This window comes from Ursus arctos, unplaced genomic scaffold (assembly GCF_023065955.2).
Source record: "Ursus arctos isolate Adak ecotype North America unplaced genomic scaffold, UrsArc2.0 scaffold_17, whole genome shotgun sequence".
NCBI lineage: Eukaryota > Metazoa > Chordata > Mammalia > Carnivora > Ursidae > Ursus > Ursus arctos.
This window is the reverse complement of record NW_026622841.1, coordinates 26237709-26261595: the sequence shown is the minus strand read 5'-3', so window position 1 is coordinate 26261595 and position 23887 is coordinate 26237709. Positions and strand designations below refer to the sequence as shown.

The following is a 23887-nucleotide window of genomic DNA, read 5'->3' as shown; positions in this document are numbered from 1 at the left end:
TCAATAGATCATTCTGGCACCCCTTGCAGGGGTCTGAATTTATTGTAGCACCCTTTTGTCCTCAAACTTCATTCAAAATCTGGCTTAGAAGACCATCCTCATGACAAATACCTCTTATATCCCTTCCTCCTCCCTCCCACCCATTACACTTCCCTCCTACCCTAAATTTCTCGATTATGCCTGGTTTGAACCACTTGTTGTTGGGATTCAGGAGAATCTCGTCTGTCCGCCCCTTCTGCCCATAAATCTGGATGGAGATGGGAGAGTTGGTACCAGCTTTCTTCAAGTCGGTTGTCCAGACCCACAGGGACCAAGGGAATTCTGCAGAGACAGGTCAAGTTGTCCCATAAAGATTTCAAGAGTAAAAAATTTTCATGTTATCAGTGGGGAAAAGAAGCAAGTCAAAGGTGTTCAGGACTGAAGGGCAGATCATGCACAGGTGTGGCCCATTCTAAGAAACCCACTATAACAGGTGCCAATATTAGGGACCCAAGGAGTCCTTGCTATTTGAAAAAGGGTATCTCAATGATCCTCTTAATGGCAAAAGTCTATTAGTATGTTTTAAATAGGGAAAAGTGCTCACTCCTTGCACCCTATGTATATTCAGAGTGTACTGTGAATGGTTCAACATCTAGCCCATCATAGCAGCTTATTCAATTTAGGGTCGTGGGGGTACTACTACCCATGGTGCTGGATGTGTAACTCTACGTGGCCTGTACCTTGGAGAAACGAGCTTCCTACGGGGCCCATTCCCTTCCTCTCTAGAGGAGAACTGGGAAGCAGAAGTGGACCCCTTCACAGAAGAGCTCTTGCCCAGGGGTCTGACATCCTGGCCTCTGCTGGCCCTGGCTGGAAGGCCACCAGCCTCTGGGCCCTCTCCACCTACTTTTCAGCCTCTTCTTCCTGAGAGACACCATCTCGTAGAGCTGCCTCTCGATCAGCCCATCCACCTTCTTCTCATCCAGCCAGTTGCTGCAAGGGAAGGTCTGCTGAATGCCCGTGAAGGGGCACAGAATCACCACCTGGGGGGGAGGAAGATCATGAGTCCCCTGCAGCAGGTCCCCTGGTTGGGACCTCCTTACAGTGTTTGACAGCCTCTTCCTGTTAAGGCTGGTCTACTTTAGGATTCTCAAGGAATGGCACTTTTCTCCCTGTTGCCGGTCTCATTAAATCTTAGATCAAGAAATACCTCCTCCCAAGTAGTCTTCCAGAGTAGGTATCATCCATCCTCCAATTTATTAGCCCAAACCTTAAATTCTTCCCCCTACACACAACATCCTCTTTGAACACCGTATTTCTTTATGTGCATCATAAAATCTCAGTCCAAACCAAATGAACTAGGATACTAAATTAATTCCTTATATTGGTCTTGTAGGAAAAAGGTCGATCACATAAAAGACAATGGATATCTGGAATATAATACAAAAACAAACTGCCCTCTTCTGGGCTTGAGCCTCATTCAACCTTCTTTCCCACATTGTCTCTACTCCACTCACATTCTGAACTCATGGGTTTGAACTAGGCCTAGGCCACTCACATTAGATATGTCCAAAAGAATATTCTTGTGACACTAAAAAATTTTCTATCGGCCAAGAATTGACTATTCACATTGCTAGATTCTCAGCTTTACCTTCTTCTTAACTTGAAAACTAATATGACCCTACCACTGATCAAGCATTTTGACTAGACACTGTCTTACTGTGTTTGTTGTCAGTTGTTCATGGTTACTACCATTGACTATAATTTCCTTGGATTGAGTTATTACCCTTAGGTATACCCAGATATCTCTGAGAATTCAACTAATACTATCTGACTATCGTAGCTGTATGAAACCGTAACTTATAAGCACCAAGGGGAGGGGAGACGAGATTGGCGGAGGGAAGTTCGTACCTCCTCAACCTCCCAGAGGAACTCTCCTCCCTCAAGATAAATGATGGCTCAGAGCCTCAGGTGGTAGCCTCCTCAAACACTTTGGTTTGTGACACAAATGTATTAGCAATTAATATAGTCTACCCTAACGTGCATTCAAGATATGGGAAAGCGGAGGTCCAGAAAAGGGAATGAAGTGCCCAAGTTTGCATAGTTGGTGGAAATACCAGAAGCATAAATGCTCCTGACTTCTAATTATCAGTCTGGGGCCTTTTATACCCATCAGCAAGAATTTCAGGATTCCTATTATGGCTGAGGTCCACTGGGACCCATTACTGCACTCCATCTTTTATGCTGAAGATTCTATGCAACCATGTATTCAGAGGCGGACCTACCCATACATAAAGTTGGAGGGTGATCTGGGGGCAAAGAAAAGTTCTAATCGCCAGCAATTATTTAATGGGCTTTCTTTCTTTCCTCTGAACAAAGCCTGCAGCTGTTTCCTCCTAGTTTACTCCCGAATTGTTCTCTAATTGTTACATGTGTATTAGTCAGTCTTGTTTGATCAACAAGATGGCAAAGTCCTAAAAGGCTGAAGTTGTACATTCTCACCCCTTATGGCTCCCCCAAACACGGTTCTAAGCCTTCAGTAAGCACTTAAAAATACTTGTTGAAAGTTCTGGACTAGGTAGTCCAGCAAACTAGGTAGTCTGAAAAGCCTCCCACCTCTGCAAAATACCCTGAGGCCAGATGAATAACACAAAATATCCTTTTATATACATGGTTGAACTGACAAGAAATTAGAGAAAAGCCACAAGAGCCAGCAAAATTCAGAGTAAGCAGAAGCCAAGAGAATGGGCACATGTGAATGCTAACTTTGGTGCTGCACCAAAAGCAAAAGGCAATACCACACACTCTGCGACCAGGAAATCAACAGCCACTCAAGAAGCAGGGGACTGGGCCTTGTGTTTTGCAAACTAGAGGATCTGAACTACCAACCCCGAATAAGCAGAAACACTTGAAGGAGCTGCTCCCTCAGAAAAAAGATAGGCAGGGAAAAATCTGCAAAGGGAAGCCTATCTTCTCTGCCTTTGCTCCAGACAAATAATAATCTCCCCTGAGAATCAGTTACCGTAAGCCTGGTCACAGGCAGGAGTAATACACGTATGCCTAGATGTATTGAAGAGAAGCACCAGCATGACAAAAACAAAGAGAAAAGAAGAGCCCCAAGAGAGAAAAGATAGCTGATGGCAATTAGACTAACAGAAGCCAGAAAATATTGGGCAAGGGGGTGCAAAATAATTCACTCTAGAACTCTGTACTCTAAAATTATCTTTCAAGAATGAGGACGAAATAAAAAACATTTTCCAAATGGACAAAAATAGAGCCCACCACCAAAAGACTCTAACCAAAGGAATTTCTAAAGCATATACTTAAGGAAGGAGAAAATGGACACCAGAAATAAGGTCTTTGATGCAAGAAGAGATGGCAAGCAAACTGGCAAACATGTAGGTAAATCTGACAAACGATGATTTTACAAAACAATATTTAATGTGTGGATTTAAAAATAATTCAAAATATAACTAAAATACTAGGCAAACATAGCATGTGACCCAGATGCAGGGTTATTACCATTAGAGATTTTAAAGATCCTTGTATTGTCCAAGAAGGAAGCAGAGATAGTGACTGAATTTTGGGTTTTCCACATTAAGTATTTACAGTAAAATTGCAGTAGTAACCACACACACACACACACACACACACGCACACACACAGAAATAGTATGTAATTTCTAATTTACTACCAAGGAAAAAACCAGCCAATCCGAAAGAAACAAAAACTGTAAAAGCAGAAAAACAAATATGCCAGTAATTACAACAAATGTAAGTGGACTAAATTTGCCAGTTAAAAGATAGATGGTGTCAGATTGGATTATGGTAAAGATTCAGTTCACCAAGAGGCTATAATAACTCCACACTTAATAACATAGCCTCACACCACGTACAGCAAAAATTGTTAGCTCTACAATAAGAAATTGAAATATCTACCACTGAGGTGGGAAATTTCGACACATCTTTCTTAGTAATTAAGAGATCAAACAAAATGCTAGTAAGGAAATAATTCAAATAAAATTATTAAACTGAATTTAATATATAAAATCAAAACCTTAGATTCAGCTCTTGGAACAAATACACAAATTGAGCATACATTATAAAGTAAATCTCAAATCTCTTTAAATGACATCATACAGACTATGTTTTCTGGTTAAAATGATATTAAATTAGAAATAAATAACAAAACATAACAAAAGAACACGTATTTGGAACCTAAAAATCACACCTCAAAATAACTAATGGGTCACAGAAGAATTTCAAGTGAAATAATAAGAACAAAAAAGCATAATGCGTAAGAGGAAAAAATTGACAAATTGCCTTTCGTCAACGTTAGAAGTTTCTGCTCTTCAAAAAACATTGTTATGAAAATGAAAAGGCAAGTCACGCGTTGGGAGATTATATATATACAACACAGATATATAGATACAGATATATCTGACAAAGAACTCGTATCAAGAATATATGAATAACTCTCATAAATCAATAATAAAAGGACAAAAAAATCAGATAGGAAAAAGATACCTCACAAAATATATACAAATGATCAATAAGCACATGAAAATAATGTTCAAACTAACTGGTCATCAGAGGCATGTAAATTAAAATCACAACTAAATGCCACCACACACTCATCTAAAAAATAAAAAGATTGACAATATCAGTGATAGTGATGTTGTGGAACAACTGGAATTCTTTTTTTTTTTTTTTTTTTTTAAGATTTTATTTATTTGACAGAAATAGAGACAGCCAGCGAGAGAGGGAACACAAGCAGGGGGAGTGGGAGAGGAAGAAGCAGGCTCATAGCGGAAGAGCCTGATGTGGGACTCGATCCCAGAACACCGGGATCATGCCCTGGGCCGAAGGCAGATGCTTAACCGCTGTGCCACCCAGGCACCCAAACAACTGGAATTCTTATACATTGGTGGGGGGCACACAAAGCAATATAGCCACTTAGAAAACAGTTTGGGAGGTTTTTAAAAAATACATGTGTATATATACCACAGGATCCAGATATTCCACTTTTAGGCATTTACCCAACAAAATTAAAAACATGCTCATGCAAGCCTTGTACCTGATTATTCATAGCAGCTCTATTCATAACAGTAAAAAACCCAGACAAACAAAAAACAAAAACTGGAAATGACCCAAATGTACATGAACAGTGGACTGGATCGATAAATTGTTGTACACCCTAACAATGAAATGCTACTTAGCAATAAAAAGAAAAAGTTACTAATATGTAAAACAACACAGATGAATATCAAAAATACTACACTGAGTGAAAGAAACACACACACACACACACACACACACGTGCACACCGCATGATTCCATGTATATTAAGTGCTAGAAAGACCAACCTAATCTTTAGCGACTAAAATCAGATTAGTGCTTGGAGTTGTAGAGACTGACTGGGAGGGAGCACAAGAAACAGCCTGCAGTGATGGAAACTTTCTCCATATCGATTCTGGTAATAGTTACACGGTGTACGCATTTGTCAAAACTCATAGAACTACACAGTTTAAAAGAGTGTGTTTTGGTTTATGTCAAGTATACCTCAACAAAGTTGAACAATAAAATTAAATGAAGCAATAAAATTAAACTGAATGATAATAAAAATATTCTATATTGTAACATGTGGGGCGCAGCAAGGGTACTTCTCTGAGAGAAAGTTATAGTCAAATGCTTATATGAGAGCAGAAGAAGGCTAAAAATTAATAAGCTAAAAATTCTTAAGAATTAGAACTTAAGAATTTAGAAAAACAGCAACATCAGAAAAAACAGCAACAACAGAAAAAACAGCAACAACAGAAACTCAGAGAAATTAAAAGAGGTAAGGACAGAAACCAACAAAATGGAAATAGAGATAAAATGGAATATAAACAAAGACAAATGTTGATTATTAGAAGGACTAAATAAACTTTTTGTGGGAATGATGTTTTTAAAAAGCAAGAAGGCATGAATAAATCAGGTTAGAAATAAAAAAGGGGGGTCATAATTATAGATGCAGCAGGGGTTAAAAAGATAAAGGAACACTGTATATGACCAAAGTCATAAGTACCAATACATTTGACATCTATAAATACACAAATTCCAAGAAAAATATAGCTCATTAAAACAGATGCTTGGGGCTCCTGGGTGGTACAGTCAGTTAAGCTGCTGACTCTTGGTTAAAGCTCAGGTCATGATCTCATAGTTCTGAGACAGAGCAGTGAGTCAGGCTCCATGTTCAGTGCAGAGTCTGCTTAAGATTCTCTCTCCCTCTCCCTCTCCCCCTCCTCCACTTGTGCACACACACACACTCTCTCTAAAATAAGTACTATATGTTGGCTAATTGAACATAATAAAAAAAATAAATAAATACACAAATCTTTTAAAAAAAAGATTCAAGAAGAAATAGAATGCCTGAATAATTCTATAACCAGCAAAACAGAAACAACACCTTGTTAAAATCATTAATTTCACACACACAAAATCCTGGATAATTTCTCAAGAGACTGGAACCAAACATTTGGGGAACAGATCATTGCAATTTTATACACCCTCTTTTAGGAAAGAGAATAACTCTCATTTCATGCCAGGATCAAACCTGTCAAGGACTAGATGAGAAAGGAAAATTCAGGGCCATGCCCCTCATGAACATATACACAAAAATTTTATATAAAACCTTAGCAAACCAATTCTGGAAACATGTAAAATTAAAATCCATTATGACCAAGTTTGTCTCAAAGAAATTCACAGTCAGTTTGCTCGCATTAGAAAATGCAGTCATACAGGGGCACATGGGTGGCTCAGTCGGTTAAGTGTCTACCTTCAGCTTGGGATCTGATCCCAGGGTCCTGGGATCGAGCCCCACATCAGGCTCCCTGCTCAGTGGGGAGCCTTCTTCCCCCTCTCCCTTTGCTCCTCCCCCCTGCTCCTGCTCGCTCTCTCTCTCTCTCTGCACTCTCTCTCTCAAATAAATAAATAAAATCTAAAGAAAAAAAAGAAAATGTAGTCATATAATTCACCAAATTAATAAATAAAAGAGAAAAACCTTATGACTATTGCACTAAGTGCAGAAAAAGCATTAGATAAAATTCAACAATTCATAATAAAAACTTTGAACAATACAGAAATAGAAGAGGATTTCTTAATCTAAGACTGTCTACCAAATCCCTCAACAACCGTAATTAACTAAATAGAACATTAGAAACAGTGCCTTTAAAATCAAGAACAAAACAAAGATGTCTACTATTAACCCTCTGTTCAGCATTGTACTGCTCATGTGGTCAAATAAAAAAAATTAAATATAAGCTTTGGAAAGAAAGAAACCAAGCTGTCATCATTCACAGACAATATGACCTTCTATAAAGAAAATTCCCCCCAAATCTGTAGACAAATTATCAGAACTGATTAGAGTTTAGAAAGATGGCTGTTTGTGAACTCAATATACAAAAGTACTTCTATTTCTATATCAGCAACAAATAGTTTAAAATATAATTTCAAACAGATATCATTTATAATAGCCACAAAAATTTTAAGGGCTCTATGAATACATCTAACAAAGACATGTAAGACCTTTATCAAGAAAAATATAAAACTATATTGAAAAACATCAAAGGAGACCTAAATTTTAAGAGGTATACAATGTTCATAGATACAAAAAGTATCTAGTAAAGACATCAATTCTTCCAAATGGATCTATAGATCCAATTGAATTCTTTCAGCACAGTTCTTCAGGGAACTTGGCAAGAAAATTCTAAAACTTCCATGGAAAGTTTAAAGGTCATGAATAGTAACACTTTCCTGAGGAAAAAGAATAAGAGGGAGAGACAGCAAGAGAGAGAGAGAGTGTGTGTGTGCACGAAGAAGTTGGGGGGGGAGGGGCAGAGAGAAAGGGAGTCGACTCCCCGCTGAGCAGGGAGCCCAATATGGGGCTCAATCCCAGGACCCCAGGACCTGAACAGAAGGCAGACGCTTAACTGACTGAGCCACCCAGGAGCCCCCAAAATATCTGATGACGGAGAGATTTATAAGCTGAAGTGAAACACCACCAAAGTCAGGACAGTTTATAACTATCAGCCAGCACCTGCATTTGGCCCTTGGATGCAGGCACAGAAGAGCCCTTATTCCTGACCAAAAACAAAACAAGATGGATGGGCACGTTACCAACCCAACTGCCCAATGAAAGGGACTGCCCATGTGCTCTGTCACTGGTCCAAAGGAAGTAGGAAGCAGGAAGCAGGTCAGTGTTTGTATTTGCAAGTTAAAGAAGAGGGGCAGAATCAGGAAATGGCCCCCCCACCCCCAGAGGGCACCCCTTACCTTCTCGCAGTACCAGCCTCTGTTAACGCCCACATTGCCATGTCCGATGGAGACCCGACTCAGGGGACTGAGGAGGACAGCCAGCTCGATGTGGAAGATGTCTGTGCGGCCACGGTCAAACACACCGCCTTCCAGGAAGATTTTCCCGCTGTTCTTATTCCCTCTGGCCCCGTACATGACCAGGTAGATTTTGGATTTGGTCCCAGCCCCCCGGACATCCCCAGTGAAGACGGTGACCACATATGAGATAGCTGGTGTAGAAGCCACAGGGGAGGAGAAAGTTAGTTCCAGCTGGTTACAAAATCCCACCCACACTCTCCCCTCCCTGGCTCCAGCCTCCCTAGGCCCTCCCTCCTCCATACATCCTTATTCGCCCCGGAATAAGCTGCAGGTACTACTACAAGAAGCTGCCAGCCCTGATTACAAAAACTAACAAAGACAAGGCGGAATTTGAGTTGGCTAAGAATAGTACTTGTTATTAACGTTAATTACCATGTGCCTATTATTAATATCTGCCGGATGAATTCTGTTATGTCTGATTCAATTATAACCATCAACTCCATTAATGGAAATTTATATTCAAGGCTATCTGATTCATTTCACTTGCTCTTTTGCTCATAACTTAAAAAGACAGCTTTTAATAGAGGGCACTGATGTCCTCCTTCCCTGCCTGATGTGATGGGATGAGGGAAGAGTGAGGGAAGGAGAGAACATTGTGGTTGGGCCATTTGGGGTTTTGGTCAGTCAGGAGGCAAGACGAGGACATGAAGTTCTGGGCAAGAGCTATCAAAGGGCAATTAGGCTCTGAGATGGGAATGAGTAAAAGAAAACACCAAAGACAAACACCTGGACAGGAAACTCCGCTAAGGTCTAGCCTCCCTTCCTTTTGTCCTGGAGTCGAAGGCAATGGCCCTTTAGTCCTTGTTAGTTTTCCCGAGCCCGCGCACACCCCTCCACCCTACCTCTAACCCCACCCTCATCCCCGGAGCCCAGGGAAATGAAAATCCCCAATTTCCTTTGGAGCTAGCACGTGCAGCTACGCGGATGCCTTATTCATTCACACATTTACACCTTCCTTTGCTCAACAAATGCTGATTGAGGCCTCGGGGAGACAACGAAGATGGGAAAAAGTGGCCACTGCCCTCAAAGGGGGGGTCTCCAGCTCTACTTCTCCAAAACACATGGACCTGGGACGTACTCCCATGGCCCAGGCTACCAGCCATCCCCAGCCCTTGGCGGCCACTTCTCCTGCTCCGCTACCACTGGGGGCAAGAGTCACATGGTGAAAGGGGTCATAGCAGACCCATTCTGGTATCTGTTTTTAAGTAAATACTTTGCAAACTTCAGTTGCAAAGTTGTGAGGTTGAAAGGTGTTGGAGCGGAGGAACACTGATTTCCTAATGGAGAGCAGTCACGGTCTAGGGCAAAGGAAGGGAGTGCCCTGTCTACAGGAGGGAGGGAGGGCTCAGAGGGAGTGGCGGGTAGCATAGAGAAGAGAAATGGCATCACAGGCTAAGGAGAAAGATGTTCTAAAGATAAAGAGAGAGAAAGATAAAGATAAAGAGAGAGAGAAAGATGTTCTAAAGATAAAGAAAGATAAAGAGAGAGTAAGACCAGCAGGGAGGGGAGGGGAAGGCATGGCTGAGGTGGGGGAAACAGAGGAGCGGCTAAGCAGAAGACAGATGGATGAGGTGGAAGGAGGGTAACGGGGCATAGGTTCAGGAAAGAGGGACAGGTGTATGGATGAAGTGGAGGAGGATGGGTGGGGAGGTGGAAGAGGGGAGATAAGATGTTGAAAGATGCTGCCAATAGCTGGGGCTAAACTGTGGGGCAATTTGCATACTGTGTCCCAGAACTTGGATGTATTCTCTACGCAGTGATTTTCCCGAACACCCATGAACTTCCATATTGGGAGTTGCAGGTTTTCTGTGGAATTCACCCAGGGTAGAGATTTAGGTGGCAGACCAAACCCTGAATCTGTCACTTATCAGCTGTGTGACCTCAGACAGGTGTCTTAACATCTATGTGACTCAGTTTGCTGATCTGTGAAATGGGAGCGCTAACAGTTCCTATGTTACAGGGTTACTGTGAGGATTAAAGGAGCTGAAATGGGTCAGGTGCCTGGCAGAGGACCCGGTGTGTATAGTAAACACTCAGTAGGAGGAGGAGTTCAGAGCAAACCCATATCCTCATAAACGTCCCCACGTAATAGGAGTTCACTTTCCCCCTTTACGCGGTGGATAATCTCTTTTGCCCTGGGAAGTTAGTATCCGCTCGGGGGCATCTCCCCACATCCTCTGACATCAGCAGAGCCCCAGGCTCCAGCACAAAGGGACAGAATACTTTCAAGAGCAGGAGGAGTGGCTGGCTCCCACTTGATCACAGGCCTTCAGGCCCACAGATGAGAACACGGAGACTTGGACAGAAAGTGAAATAGCCAATCGGGCCTCCCCTTTCTTCAGTTCTACCTGTGGTCTCAGCTCCGCCCACTAAGATATCCCTTTGGATTTTGCCGTCGTCTTCGTCCAAGGCCAGCCAGCGGTTAAGCGGGAAGTCATATTTCCTTTTGTTCCCAATATCTTCAATGACAATCTGGGAAGGAGAAGAGAGGGAGGGAATGACCAGTGTCACGGAGGGCTCATCTGGTGATCGAATCCCTCCACCACTTGAGTGCACTCTGAGAATACACTCCCACCTTCTTAGGGGTGCAGGGAAAGCTTATCACAGGGACACGCCTGGTGCGGAGCACTGAGAGGCACGGGGGATGACTGGCAATGACCTCTTACTTGAATGACTGAGCCACTCTTCCCTCTTCTGCTGCAGATCATTTAAAGGACTGAATGCAGGAAATTCGGCAGGAATCGCCCCATGAGAGCCAAGTGGGAAGCCTGGATTTGCGGACTGCGACAAGAGCGTCACCTCCCCCACCGGCTGAAGGCTGGGACCCTAACCTTCTTGGTGAGAAGCAGAGTCCACGCAAGGAGAACTACGAGCCACAGATCAGGCACACAGAATCCCGGGATCTGGTGATCAGGTCAGGAAACGTCAGCCACTGACAGGGAGGCGAGTGGCATGGGCCATCTGCGAAGCTTCCCGCAGGGCGCTCACATGTGAGTTAGGTTGGCGAGGCTGAGAGAAGGTGTCTTTCAGCGTTTACCAGGAGCTGAGGGGCCCTTCCAAACGTCCCAGGAACCCAACTGAAAACCCACTTGAAGATAAGCAGACGGGTCAATGACTAGAACATGCCCTCCACTCATAGCACTGTGCGGGGAGAAGCATCTGAGGACACACAGGGTCAGCTGGAAAGTGGGCGTGTCTGCCCAGGCAGTCCCGACTGCCTGAGAAAGGGGGGACTCTGATTTCAATGAAAGACTCATTTCCTAATATCAAAGTGTCTGCACTGTGCAAACAGGGCACACATGGGCTGCCTGAAGGCATCTCACCTTCTTCCAATTCTGTGTTTCTATAGGAACCTTCTGGGCTAAGAACTGTCTTCCTGAGGACACCACCCACTAGGGGGAAGCCAGTGGCCTGAGCCAGTAACTAGAAGCCACATCGGGCTTCTCTCCTCAGATAAATCAGCATTCAGGCGTTGGTTTATAAATCAGTCCCTTGTGAGTTTGGTTGGTATGAGTCACCCTTCAGAGCCTGCTGATTTGATTGTCTGTACTTCTCAAGCTGAGTGCCTGAAGACCACTGTGACACAGCCCAGAGAGGCTTCTGCTGCCGAAGTCCAGCCTCTCCCAACCCTCCTATCTGCACATTTCTCTGTGGCTTTCGTCTCCATGTTAGGAAGAGACTGGGGAGTCGATGACAAAGGCCTGAGGCTTCAGCCCGCCTCCTAACCCCCCTTACTCTGAGGCTCACAGAGTTGGAAAAGCAAAGTGAAGGAAGAGAGGACTTAGTTTACAGATAGGCTGCCAAGTCTGCTGATGCACCTGGATGTACAGACTCGCCATCTCTGTCTTTGAACGTTCGCAGACGAGGGTGCCGGCCACGGCTTCAAGAGCAAGGGCACCACCCTCACAGCCCACGGAGCGGTCATCAGTAAAGGGCCTTCTACTGGCCTGGAGTCTGATGGAAATGCCGGACCTGGGAAGTTTAGCTAATCTGATAAAACAGAACGTGTACCATTCAGTACTTCCACAAGACAAAACTAGCTGGATCACAAAGGAAACAGACGATATTCAAAATATAAATTTTTGAATAACAATCAAGGTGCTAAAAACTAGATTTTCCAAAAATACTAAATACAAAGAAAGGCCAAGAGAGAAGAGAAAAGCTTGAGTACTGGCACAGAAAGTATAAAAGTCTATGGACAGTTCTAAAAATTTTCCAGATGCATATTAAATGTGTACATAATTAACTATGAAAACTCTTGGCCTCAAGGTCTGCAAGATGAGGCTGGAGGACACAGGCTCCCCGAGAGCTGAATATGCGGGAGCATTTCCGGTAGCATGGTGAGCACGCAGGGAAGGAGCAGAGAGGTGGGGGCAGGGAAGGAAGTGGCCAAGTGGCCAAGCGCCACAGTACAGAAAGACTAGCCAGGGAGGGGGGCAGCGGGCTCTCCCGAAGGCATTCTGGCCTCTGCTGACATAGGTCCTGGCTGCCTCATGACCCCAGCTGCACGGAGGGGCATAACCAAGGGTCCCTTCTGAGGGAGGAGGGAGCAGCATTCCTACTTCTGTTTATGACGTGCCCAGACACCTCTGAGTTTTCATGGAGTTCCTTGTAAGACGTCAGGACATCTCAGGAATGGTTTGTGCTAACAGAATGAAATGCTAGTGTTCCCACCAGACCGCTGCTTCACAGATTCCGTTGTTACGGCAGAAACCATTGCAGAAGACAACTGGGGAGATAGAAACACCCTCCCCGTGACTGAGAGAAGCACACGCCTGGAGAGACAGACAGAGAGAGAGAGTATGAGAGAGAGACAGACACTCAGACAGAAGCAATGACCAAATAAAAAACAAGAACCATTATCTCCTGGGGGAATACCTTCCATCAGAAGACAGGCCCACAGGCAGGCTCGCCTTCTCAGAGGCGAGAGGGAAAGCTGGGGTCACAAGGCCCCAGGGAGGCGAGGCCTGTCCATGCTGGAACCCACTGTCTTCAGCGGCAAGACCAGCCAATGGGAAAAGTCAAGAAGATTCCACTATCCCAGAGGAGAGGAGGAAAAGGGGGAGCCGCCAAGCAGGGGTCACCGCTTCCCTGTTCTCTACCACAGTTCACATACGCACCCAATGATCCAGGGCCTCGGGGCATTCATCCCCACCCCCCCCCCCCGCCCCCGCCAGGGTAAACACACGTGCATGAGCACAGGGAGCGGAGCCTGGAGTCAGCAGCGTTTAGGTCACCCTGGAGTGTCAACTGTGACCCACAGCAGCTCTCCCCGCCCTATACTGGAACAACTTCCACCGATTTCATGTAAGCTGATTGGAACAGAGGCCCGTTCTGTGCAGAAGTGAGCCCTCCCCCCCACACAGAGCAATGTGAGGAGGAAGAGGGTCTCCTCCCTCCCACCCACGTGCCAAGGTGCCCACGATCCACACGATCTGAAGGGGCCACAGAAGGAACCGCTGTGTACCAGCCACGAGAACAGGCAATGCACGTCAAACACGCCTCTGCCTTCAAGGAGTTTTCAATCTTCCCTTTAAAAACGTGTCTAGGTTATCCAGTAAAAGGGGCCCTCAAGCAGCCATCGCCACATTCCCATCGCCTCTGTAGAACTGTGGCTTCTTTTTAGAGTTCTAAGATCCTAGGGCAAAGGACAGGTAAGTTTTGACACAGGAGGGAAAATTAAAAAAAGGAGGAAGACTTTTGGAGCTTATGAACCAACTTTACAATAAATCTCAGCATCTAGGAGTTAGCAGGGAAGACCTGGGTTCCTGGAAAAGCGAGAGCATGTTCTATGGGGGAAACTGAGGCCCACCAAAGGAAGGCGAGATCTTCTCCCTGTCACGAGGCTATCCTTCCCCACAAGCTCCAGGTCTCCGTCATCACACTGAAAAACTCCATCACATAATACACATAACTGTAAACAGTTGAATGGGGACACCCTAACATTTCTTCTTCCTCTGCACTTCCTCTCCTCTGAGCCCACCTGTACACCCACCCCCTCATCACCACCTCCATCAATAAAGACCTCTGATGGCTTATTACGATCAGGATCTGCAGAGGTCCTGCCCACACCTACCTCCCTAATATTAGTTCCCCCTTCTCAGTCCTCTGAGCCCTGTGCTCTGGCCTGGAGCTATCAATCTCCCTGTCCTTCCCTCCAGCTCCTTCTCCCTGCCCCTCCTGGCAGAACCCTACCCATCTTCATGGCCCGGCTCCCGTGGCCCCCTGATGGCCTGTGAGACACAGCTCACCCCCACCATCTTCGTTTGTACCTGACTCAAGACTTTTACTCCTCCTGTTTTGCATTAAAGTCATGGTAATTCTGCTTTCTGGTCTTCAAACCGGGAAATCTGGTCTGATCGACACGAACCTACTTGTGGGACTCCCACAACAGCATGTTTGAAAGCTGGGCTCTCCCTGAAAGTTTGGGATATAAGGGTATGGCAGCTACACTCATTTTAGGGACTTGTCTTGCTCTTTTAAGGAGAACAATGTTTGCCACAACAGCTGCAGTTGGTAGTCGCGTACATGTTTGTTGGCTGGTGAGTAAAAGAAGGACACACAGAGCTTCTTGACGTCCCTGAAATCAATTCCATGAGCCTCTGTCTCCTCGTCCTACCAGAGCCGGTGCCGCAGGCTGCGCTGATACTCCCGGCCGCACGCGGCAGGCGATCTCCTCATCTGGACCGTCTAACATGTGACCTCATGGAGGGAATCCAGACTGGGGGTCCAGAGGACCTGGGGTACGTACCAGGCCTGCCACTGAAGAGCTGCAGGGCCTTGGGCCAGTCTCTTTACTGCAGCAGGTGGACCAAGGACAGGACCCACTGGTGCGTGATGTTCTGCCTTGGGACTGTTGCTCTTCCTAAGTGGTCTTTGAACTGCACTGACTATTTGGGTTGATCAAAATTGTGGACTAACAAGACGTGGGGGCCCAAGCCATGGGTGGGGACAAGAGCTGGGGGAGGGGAAGATGCAAGCCCCCCAACTTCGGGAGAGGGAGAGGCAGGGGGGAAGGGGTGTGTGGGTCACCCCGAGGCCCATCCACCTGGGTTGAAAACGGCACACGTGGGCAGCTGACTAGAAGGGAGACTACCTATGAAGGGGTTAATTACATCGGATTTATCCCGCCAAGCCCTTCAATGTAAATAGCAAAGGAGCGGCTGTCATGTGAAGTCCAAGGCAACCAGCCTGGCAACTTCGAGGACCAGGAGCACTTACTGTGCAAGTGTCAAATCTGGAAACATGGTCAGTTCAACAGCCTCTTTACCTGGCATCCCTGGGGAGCTGAGGGCCAGCAGGCCAGTCGGAGTGAACTGTGGAGGGGCGGTATGAGGTACAAGCGAGGCAGGGGAGGCAGGATGCTAGAGCTGGCTGCCCACGGCATAGTCAGAGTGCTTTCCCCCTGCCTCTGGCTTCCAGCTTGCACCCACCCTGCCTGGGACCTAAAGCCTTCCTTCCTCTCTTCCTTGGGAAAATCGCTAGTAAATCCAGGCACACTGGCCAACAAAGTGCTTGAGTTAGTTTTCTGTCTTATCCCCACGAAGCATTTCGGTTTGGCTTAAGGTATAGGAATAGGCTGTTAGGAGTTTTTCAGAAGGCAGCGAACCTTGGAGAGGGACACAGGCCTTGGTACTACAGGGGAGGAGGGGAGGGAGCGGGCAAGTGGGGCCCTGAACTCACCCCGGCACATGATACAGCCGCAAAGAGAATAACCAATCTCACACTGAAAGTAGACTGCTTGGCCTTCTGGTTCAAAATAGTGTCTGACTAGCAAATAAGAAAAAGGAAAGAAGGAAGAAGGGAGAGGGGAGGGCAGGAGGGAAGGTGGAAACATCATTCCAAAGAAGAAGAGCAGAACTCCGCCAAGGGCCTCACGCAGGGTACATACAGTGCAAGGACTCAGGAAAGCAGGGCATGCTTCGTGGAATACAAGATTCGGTCTTTATGAAATAGGACTAAACATCTTTAAGGATAGCAGGGGCTGCACGGGAAAGGCAAAAGGTGATATTAAAAGGGAACTAGGTTAAATGAGGAAAGGTACCAAGAAAACCAAAAAGCAGCAAATCCATCAAGGTTCTCACCATCCTGTGAGTCCTGTAACCAACTCCTGGGAATTTATCGTGGGAAGTAATCCTAGATGTGCGTAAAGATAAGCTACGAGGATGCGTGTCAGTGCGCTCTTCACTGTATCAGTGATGCTGAGGAAAAGGGTGTTCAACACAAGATCGGTTTAATAAGTCACGGTATATCGCGCATACTAGAGCACTCGTTAAAAACTTACGTCGAAAACCTTCACGTCATTCTATTTAAACAACCTGGGGACATCTGCATGCTCTGTCTCAGAGTGGAAACAAAGCATCTTGTAAAACACAGTGTTTACGATGACCCCATTAAACAAAAAGATATATGTATATTAATTCACAGAAAAATAGCTGGACGATATGTACCAAGATATGCACACTGGTTATCTCCAGCTGGTGAAATCATGGTGGTTCAGGGTTATCTCATTTTTTGTTTATTTGTATTTCCTAAATTTTTACAATGAATATGTATTACTTTTATAGGAAGAAAAAAAATAACAGAAACATTCAGAATTAAAATGCACATTGACAGGAGAAAGGAATGGACCCAATAGCTTGGAAGAGCCAACCAACATCTGGGTGGGGGAATGTGACGTGCTCTCACAGGAGGCATAGCACAGCGGATGGAAGGAGCCGAAGGGCAGCTGAGAGCTTTGCAAAGCAGAGAACGGAGATCCTATAAATGGCTAACTGGTCCTCCCGAAGAAGAGGCCAGACAGATGCCAGCCAAGCAAGAACCTGGTACGTAATAGGAGACCTCTTTTCGGAGCTATAAATAAATAAATTAAAAATAAATATCTTTTGCATCAAAGTAAGGACTAATCACGTCCCTGAGACATTAACAACAAAAGCAAAACGAAGAGGAGGAAAGGAGGGAGGGAAAGAGGATGAGGGTATAAATGAACTAACATAGCCCCCCTCTTCTGGACTTTTTATTATAAATATAAAGAAAAAAAATTCTGCAAGCATTCCGGCTGAAAAAAAAAAAAAAAAAAAACAGATTATCCTGAGAAACAAAAATCCCCTTGGCTTCAGTATCACATTTCAGAAGGCAACAGAATGAGATTTACAACATCTTCAAGGGAAAAAAGGAAAAGGAAGAAAACATGTTCTCACTCTGCCAAGCTGCCCTTTCCTTTGAGCACGAAGACAACAAAGGGGCCTGTTCTGGCGTGCAAACCCGCCTCGTTCGTGAAGTTTCTGAGGAGGGCACATCGGGTGAGTGGGCCCATGTGACCAAGAAGGAGCCTGACCTGAGGGTGGGGGATGCAACTGCAAAACCTTGTCAAGGCCACACTCAGGCCTGGGGTACGCCTTGCAGCTCTGGGCACTAACCCTGGGTCTGCACTCACACTGTCTTCCTTCCCAGGAGGGAGGAACGGGGCCTAGAGGTACCCGCTCTGTGCCCCACCCTGGCTGAGGTCACAAAACACACCTGCCTCCTCTCCCTCCTTCTCCCTAAAAGACACATTTCTGCCTGCTCACTGGCTACTTAGGGTTCTGGAATCCTGCCCCATTTCTTCTCCAATCCAAGCAGCATTTAGCCTCCTGGAACCCTGTTCAGCACCAGGCCGGCTACTCTTAGAACCAGGAAAGCCCCCTCCTTTCCAAAGGAAACTTGGCCACTCCTCACTTCACCAATTCATGCCCCATCCCAGGCTGAGAGCTGGGGCGGTGCCCTCGAGGACCGTCCAGCCTAGTCATGGAGAGGAGTGTGGCAGACATGCGAGGATGTTCACTCAGCCTTTTCCCGAGCCCCTTCTTCTTAGCCCACTTCTGTTATAAAGACTGGAAAGCCAGCCACTTGTCCTACTTTCCGCTATAGCTAGGGTGGCCACACGACTCATTTCTGGCCAATGAAATGTAGGCAGAAGGCCCAAGGAGGGCACTGTGTTTCTCAAAATAAAGCAAGTCTTGCCAGAAAAAAAAAAAAAAATCATTTTCCCCTTTGGTCTTCCCTTCTGCTCTGCCTGGAACACAGATAAGATGGCTAGAGAGTCAACAGCCATCACATGATCATGAGGCAACCGGGGTGGGGTGGCAGGGATGAAAGCCACAGTGCCCAGGATGGTGACAGAGTAAGACAGCAGGTGTCCTAAAAGCAGCTGCACCAGCCCTGAGCTGACCACATCTGGATTTTGTGTGAGATGAGAAATATAAGCCCCAGCAATGTAACACTGCACTTCAACGGCCTGATAATTGCAGTCAAACACTGCTGATATAAGAAAGTAATGAAGTTAAGCACTAACGAAACCTCACCTATCAGCCAGCCTCATTATCTATAGTCAAATTGTTATAAATCTGAGCGGTTTCTGTTTAAGCAATACGATCTTTCTCAAAGTATTTTTCAAATATATATTCTACAATAACCTTTCCCTATCATCCTGTAATGAGCTGAAATATACCGATAGCCTCATGAAGGGAAATATATGCAAAGGGCTGGTAGCCCATTTTCTAAGTGACCTCTGACTTCTGTGGATTTTGAATATTCTTTTGGCTTTTTATATCTTCTCTGAGTCCCCATTATAGTTCTCAATAGCCCTACCTAATACAATGACTCTTTCCCTCTCTAATCTTCTGCTGTAGGTTTAAAATTGCAGGCAAGAGTTTCGCTAGAAGGGATTATAATGAGCATTAAGCTGAGAGAGAGTCGGAGGGGTCTTGACTTCAACATCAGGACAAGGAAAAAAAGAGCCAGAGCCATGAGCTCTCCTCACTCACTTCGAACCGGATATGCGTTAGCTTCTCAGAAGCCTTTTTGTTTTCATCTTGATTCCTACCTTATTCCTGGGTTGGTAAGATTATGAGGTAAGTCACACGAAAGCTTATGATCAGGGTCCAGTGAATGCCCTAAGCAGGCAGGGTTATAAGCATTCGTGGGAGGGAGAGGTTCTGGTGGGCCAGAGTCAGGGAGAGCTTGAGTCTTGAAGGACGACCAGGCCCTGGCTACTTTCGGATGAGAGCCTGGGGCTTTCTTAGAAGCTGGTAACATGCGCAGGGTCTGGGAGGCTGGGAGTCAGGCAGCATGGTTGGCCAGCAGGCTTAAGCAGAAGAGTGGAGACAGACAGACCAAGAGAGGGAGGCTAGGGCTGAAATATGCCCTCCTAAGAGCCAGAATGCCCCCTCCCAGGCCACGGGGACCACAGATAGGCCGCTGGACCTACCTTGGACAGGAACCAACCTGCAGACCCGCCCTTGTTGTTGTGGCCGACATTGATCTTCATCAGCTGCCCCAGATCCGGAGCATCGAGCATGAACTTGTCTTCAGCTCCCCTTTCAAAGTTGTCCTTCTCATTTTCCAGCCGACGCTCCCCTGTATACACACACGGGCAAGAAACTTACAAAGTAGACTGGAGGAGGAGGAAAAAACCCGCTTCTAAGCTTAATGGTCTGCCCGCTGGAGGGTAGTCTCCAAAGTCAACAAGGTGGGAGGCGGGCGGTGGGGGGCGCAGGGACAGGTGGTATGTAGGTACTTTCTGTACTTCCGCTCCATTTCGCTGTGAACCTGAAACTACTCTAACGACAATGTGAAATATTTTTAAGAAGTCAATACGGATAGCTCTACCCTGAGATCTCTGGCCCTGTAAATCCCTCCAACCTCCAGTCAAGGAAGAAGCTTGCCCTGCGTGTGGCTTGAGCCCAGGTCCCATAACTGGGTTTCTGCTTTCTGCCTTAGCCTGGAGTGTCCATCCTGGTAACCCCATGTACACCCCCATCCTTAGAGCTGAGGTCCTGCCTGGCTTGTACCAGCCTCTTGTCCTGAACCGGGAGCATTGCCGTGGGAGTTGGTCCAGGCCTGTGCTGGGCCCCTGACAGCCAACAGACCTCCTTAGGCCTGCCTCCTTTTCTGGAAAACAGTGATGACAGCTACCATCAGACACGCCAGTTCGACAGAGATTTTTTTCTTTTCTATTTGTCACCACAATCCAAGAGGGGTATTATTAATCCTGTCTTGTGGCTGAAGAAACGGGCTTAGAGAAGCCAGATGCCATGCCAGAAGTCACACGGGTGATAAGCGCATCATCAGAATCTACTCTAACCTGTTCTGACTACTCTGCAATACTCCGTTATGATATCCCCAGGCCTACAGGGCCTGTTAACGCTTTCAGCATTGCCTAAGCTTCACGCGGGTGCCGTCCATTCGCTTTCGTTTCTAGAATTCAATTCTTTAATGTTCTGCATTTTGAACTGCAACAATGCAAACATACAGAAAGGAGCCTGAGACACCCACACACCCACCCCCAGATTTCAGAGGCAGAACAGGTGCTAACGCTCTGCCTCATTGGCTTAGATCTTTCTCTTTTTTAAAGAAGAGATGACAGGTCGGTCTAACGTCTCACTGGCCACCTGACTCTCCTACTCCCTCCCCCAAATAAACACCACCCGCAAGTGATCAGTATCGCTTCCATGAATTTTGGCTCGCACGTGGATGTCCTCATAGAGAAAACGTACTGCTGTGTTTTTTTGGCATGTTTTAGAATTGACAAGAATGACATCACAGCGCATCTCTCTCTGTCCGAGGTTCGTCATCCACGCAGCAGGGATGCGAACAGCACCACCGCGTCGGGTCCGCTGTGAGAGTGAACTGAATTGGTCCCCACGAAGTGCCGGCCGGTGCTAAGTGCTGGGTTCGTGATGGAGGCTGCTGCTAGGGCTCCCCTCACCATCATATCATCATCATCACATGCCCCCTGCAAATGACTTTCCTTTCAGCTAACGCTATGCTTTTCAGATCGCCTGGTTGATGCGCGTAACCTGAGTTCATTTGTGCAGCCGCTGTGGAACAGTCAAGAACGGAGACAGCACTGCCATGTTTCTACCGGTGGACATGTAGGTCGTGCCTCGTTTTGTGTCACTGTGAACAGCACTTGGCGCGGACTCTTTCACCCCTGCCTTCTGCTGCACATCTGTGACAAGTGTTCCGAGTAGACACCTACAAAAAGAGTCGGGGGGTCCTGGGTGGGCCCACCTCAGCGTGTTAGGTATTGCGAAACTGCCCTCCAAAATGGCCGCCGCACAGCCACGACCCCCGCCATGTATGAGGGGTCCCATTCCCCACGTGATTATTCACATAATTATTTTAAAATTTTATTTCAGTATGTATACACTGGTATCTCTTTGTGATCTTAATTTACATTCTCTTGATTATTTGGAGAAATTAAACATATACATATATATGCATATTTGGAGAGAGATCTATACACCCTTATATGTTGGTCACTTAGACCTTTCCCTTCTCTAATTTTTTCTGTTCATATACTTGATGATTTTTTTTACCATCTTTCCTCTGTCTATGGTGTTTTTTATCATACAGACGTTTTTCCTGTTTTCATGGACTTTATCTATCTTTTCCTTTGTTGTTTGTGCTTTTAGTGAAGTGTTCAAGAAACTCCATTTGAAGGTGAAATTCAAAAGACATTCTTCAAGTTTCTTCCAAAAATCTCAAGAGTGTCGCGTGTTCACATTTAAGTCTTGAGCCCATCTGGAAGTTATTTTTGCGTATGGCAAAAGGTAAAAAGATCTGATTTTATCTTTCCTCCTATGGTAGGACAATTGTTTGCACACTGATAATTGAATAATTCATCCTTTCTCTCTGATTTATAATGCTGCCTCTATATGTGCTTCTAGACTCTATTCTGTTTCACTGGTTTATTTGTTTCTCCTTCTATCAATACCACACTGGTTTAGTTTTTAGAGATCTGTGGTGTTTTAATATCTGCAAGGGTAAATATCCCCACTTATTAATATTATTTTCATTATTCAAAACAGTCCTCGCAATAGTTAGCCTTTATGGATGGGAATTTTATTAGCAGCTTAAGCTGCGGGATATTGCCTTTCGGAAATGTGACTAAAATGGCACTGCATTTATAGCATAAGCTGGGGAAAAAAATTGACTTCTTAATGACTTTGAGACCTTCCGTAACGTATTTCTCCATTTAAATATTCTTACATATCCTCAAACAAATATTTATATTCTTTCCAGAAAGCTCTAAGGTACCTTATAATTGCTATCGTGAATCATGTATTTTTAAATTAAACATTTGCTTGTTGTTTTTATTAAGATTTGTAAATTAATCTTGTATCCAGCACCTTTATTAAACCTTCTCTCAAATTGGTTCTCATGATTTGTAAATCCTCCTGGATTTTATAGATGATTATTATTTTTTATGAAAATTAAGTTTTATTTCTAAATGGGGTGAGAGGTGGGAGTTTCTTCGAATTTTATTGACTACGATCAAGGAATGTTGTGTCCCTCTCCCTGACTAATTTCAGTTTGTTCAGATTTGCTTTGCGGTTTAGTACGTGGTCATTCTGTGCTTGAGAAGAATGTGTGTCTTCTCCCAGCTGGATGTAGGAATCGACATGGTTCCAGTCAATCAGGCTTATTAAATGTGTAGTTAAAATCTTCTGCACCCATACTCAATTTTTACCCATTTGATTTACCAATTATTTGAGAGTGTTTTATTAAAATCTTCCACTGTAACTTCTTCAAGAATTTTGTTACTTTTTGCTTCACGTATTTTGGGAATATGCTGTAAAATTCGTTCCAGTTCAGAATCATCACATCTTCCAGGTTAATTCTTCCTTTTGTCATTTCGTCTGATATATTTTTACTTCCAACAGAGTGTTTTTGCCTTAAAGTTTAATTTGACAGATAATAATACAGCTACACCCCCTTCTCCCGTGTTGATATGCTCCTGATATACTCCATGTCATTCTGTTTATTTTCAGTCCTTCTGCATCCCATGTTCCAGCTGCATTTTATTTCTTTTCATTTAATATGAGAATACCTATCCTTTAACTGAGGAGTTTAGTTTATTTCTATTGTGATTATTTATACATTTATTTAATTTTTTGTTATTAGCCATGCTTTTTCTTTTCTTTTTTTTTTTTTTTAAGATTTTATTTATTTATTTGACAGAGATAGAGACAGCCAGCGAGAGAGGGAACACAAGCAGGGGGAGTGGGAGAGGAAGAAGCAGACTCATAGTGGAGGAGCCTGATGCGGGGCTCGATCCCATAACGCCGGGATCACGCCCTGAGCCGAAGGCAGACGCTTAACCGCTGTGCCACCCAGGCGCCCCGCCATGCTTTTCCTTTCCTTCTGTTTCCTCATTTCCTGCCTTCTATTGGGTTGAGGATTTATTCCCTTTTATTCCCCCCACTGGTTTAGAAGCTATACATTTCTTATTGGGCGGTTTACTCTTACAATTTTAATATGCATACTTGACTCACTGAAGTCTAAAGTTCATCGATACCTCTACTCTCCTATCACTTCGGGATGAGCTGTGACCAAGAACCTAATTATGTTTTAACTTTCATTATCTACCTTCCTTCTTAAAGATTATTGTGTTCTAGCATTTTGGGTCCATGTTTTCTCATGCCCTGATG

At 45.0% G+C, this 23887-nt stretch overlaps 1 protein-coding gene across 2 annotated transcripts in view; it reads right to left on the bottom strand.

Annotated features, from left to right (window-relative positions):
- Positions 1-23887, bottom strand: part of LOXHD1 (lipoxygenase homology PLAT domains 1) — a 156264-nt gene that overhangs the window by 94603 nt on the left and 37774 nt on the right. For both annotated transcript variants that reach the window (XM_044383194.1, XM_026496247.2), the window contains exons 6-10: positions 19660-19808; positions 10760-10883; positions 8292-8542; positions 887-1022; positions 161-321 (exon numbers count right to left, since the gene is read on the bottom strand). In XM_044383194.1, the coding sequence (XP_044239129.1) occupies positions 161-321; positions 887-1022; positions 8292-8542; positions 10760-10883; positions 19660-19808 (821 nt within the window). The remainder of the gene's footprint in view (positions 1-160; positions 322-886; positions 1023-8291; positions 8543-10759; positions 10884-19659; positions 19809-23887) is intronic.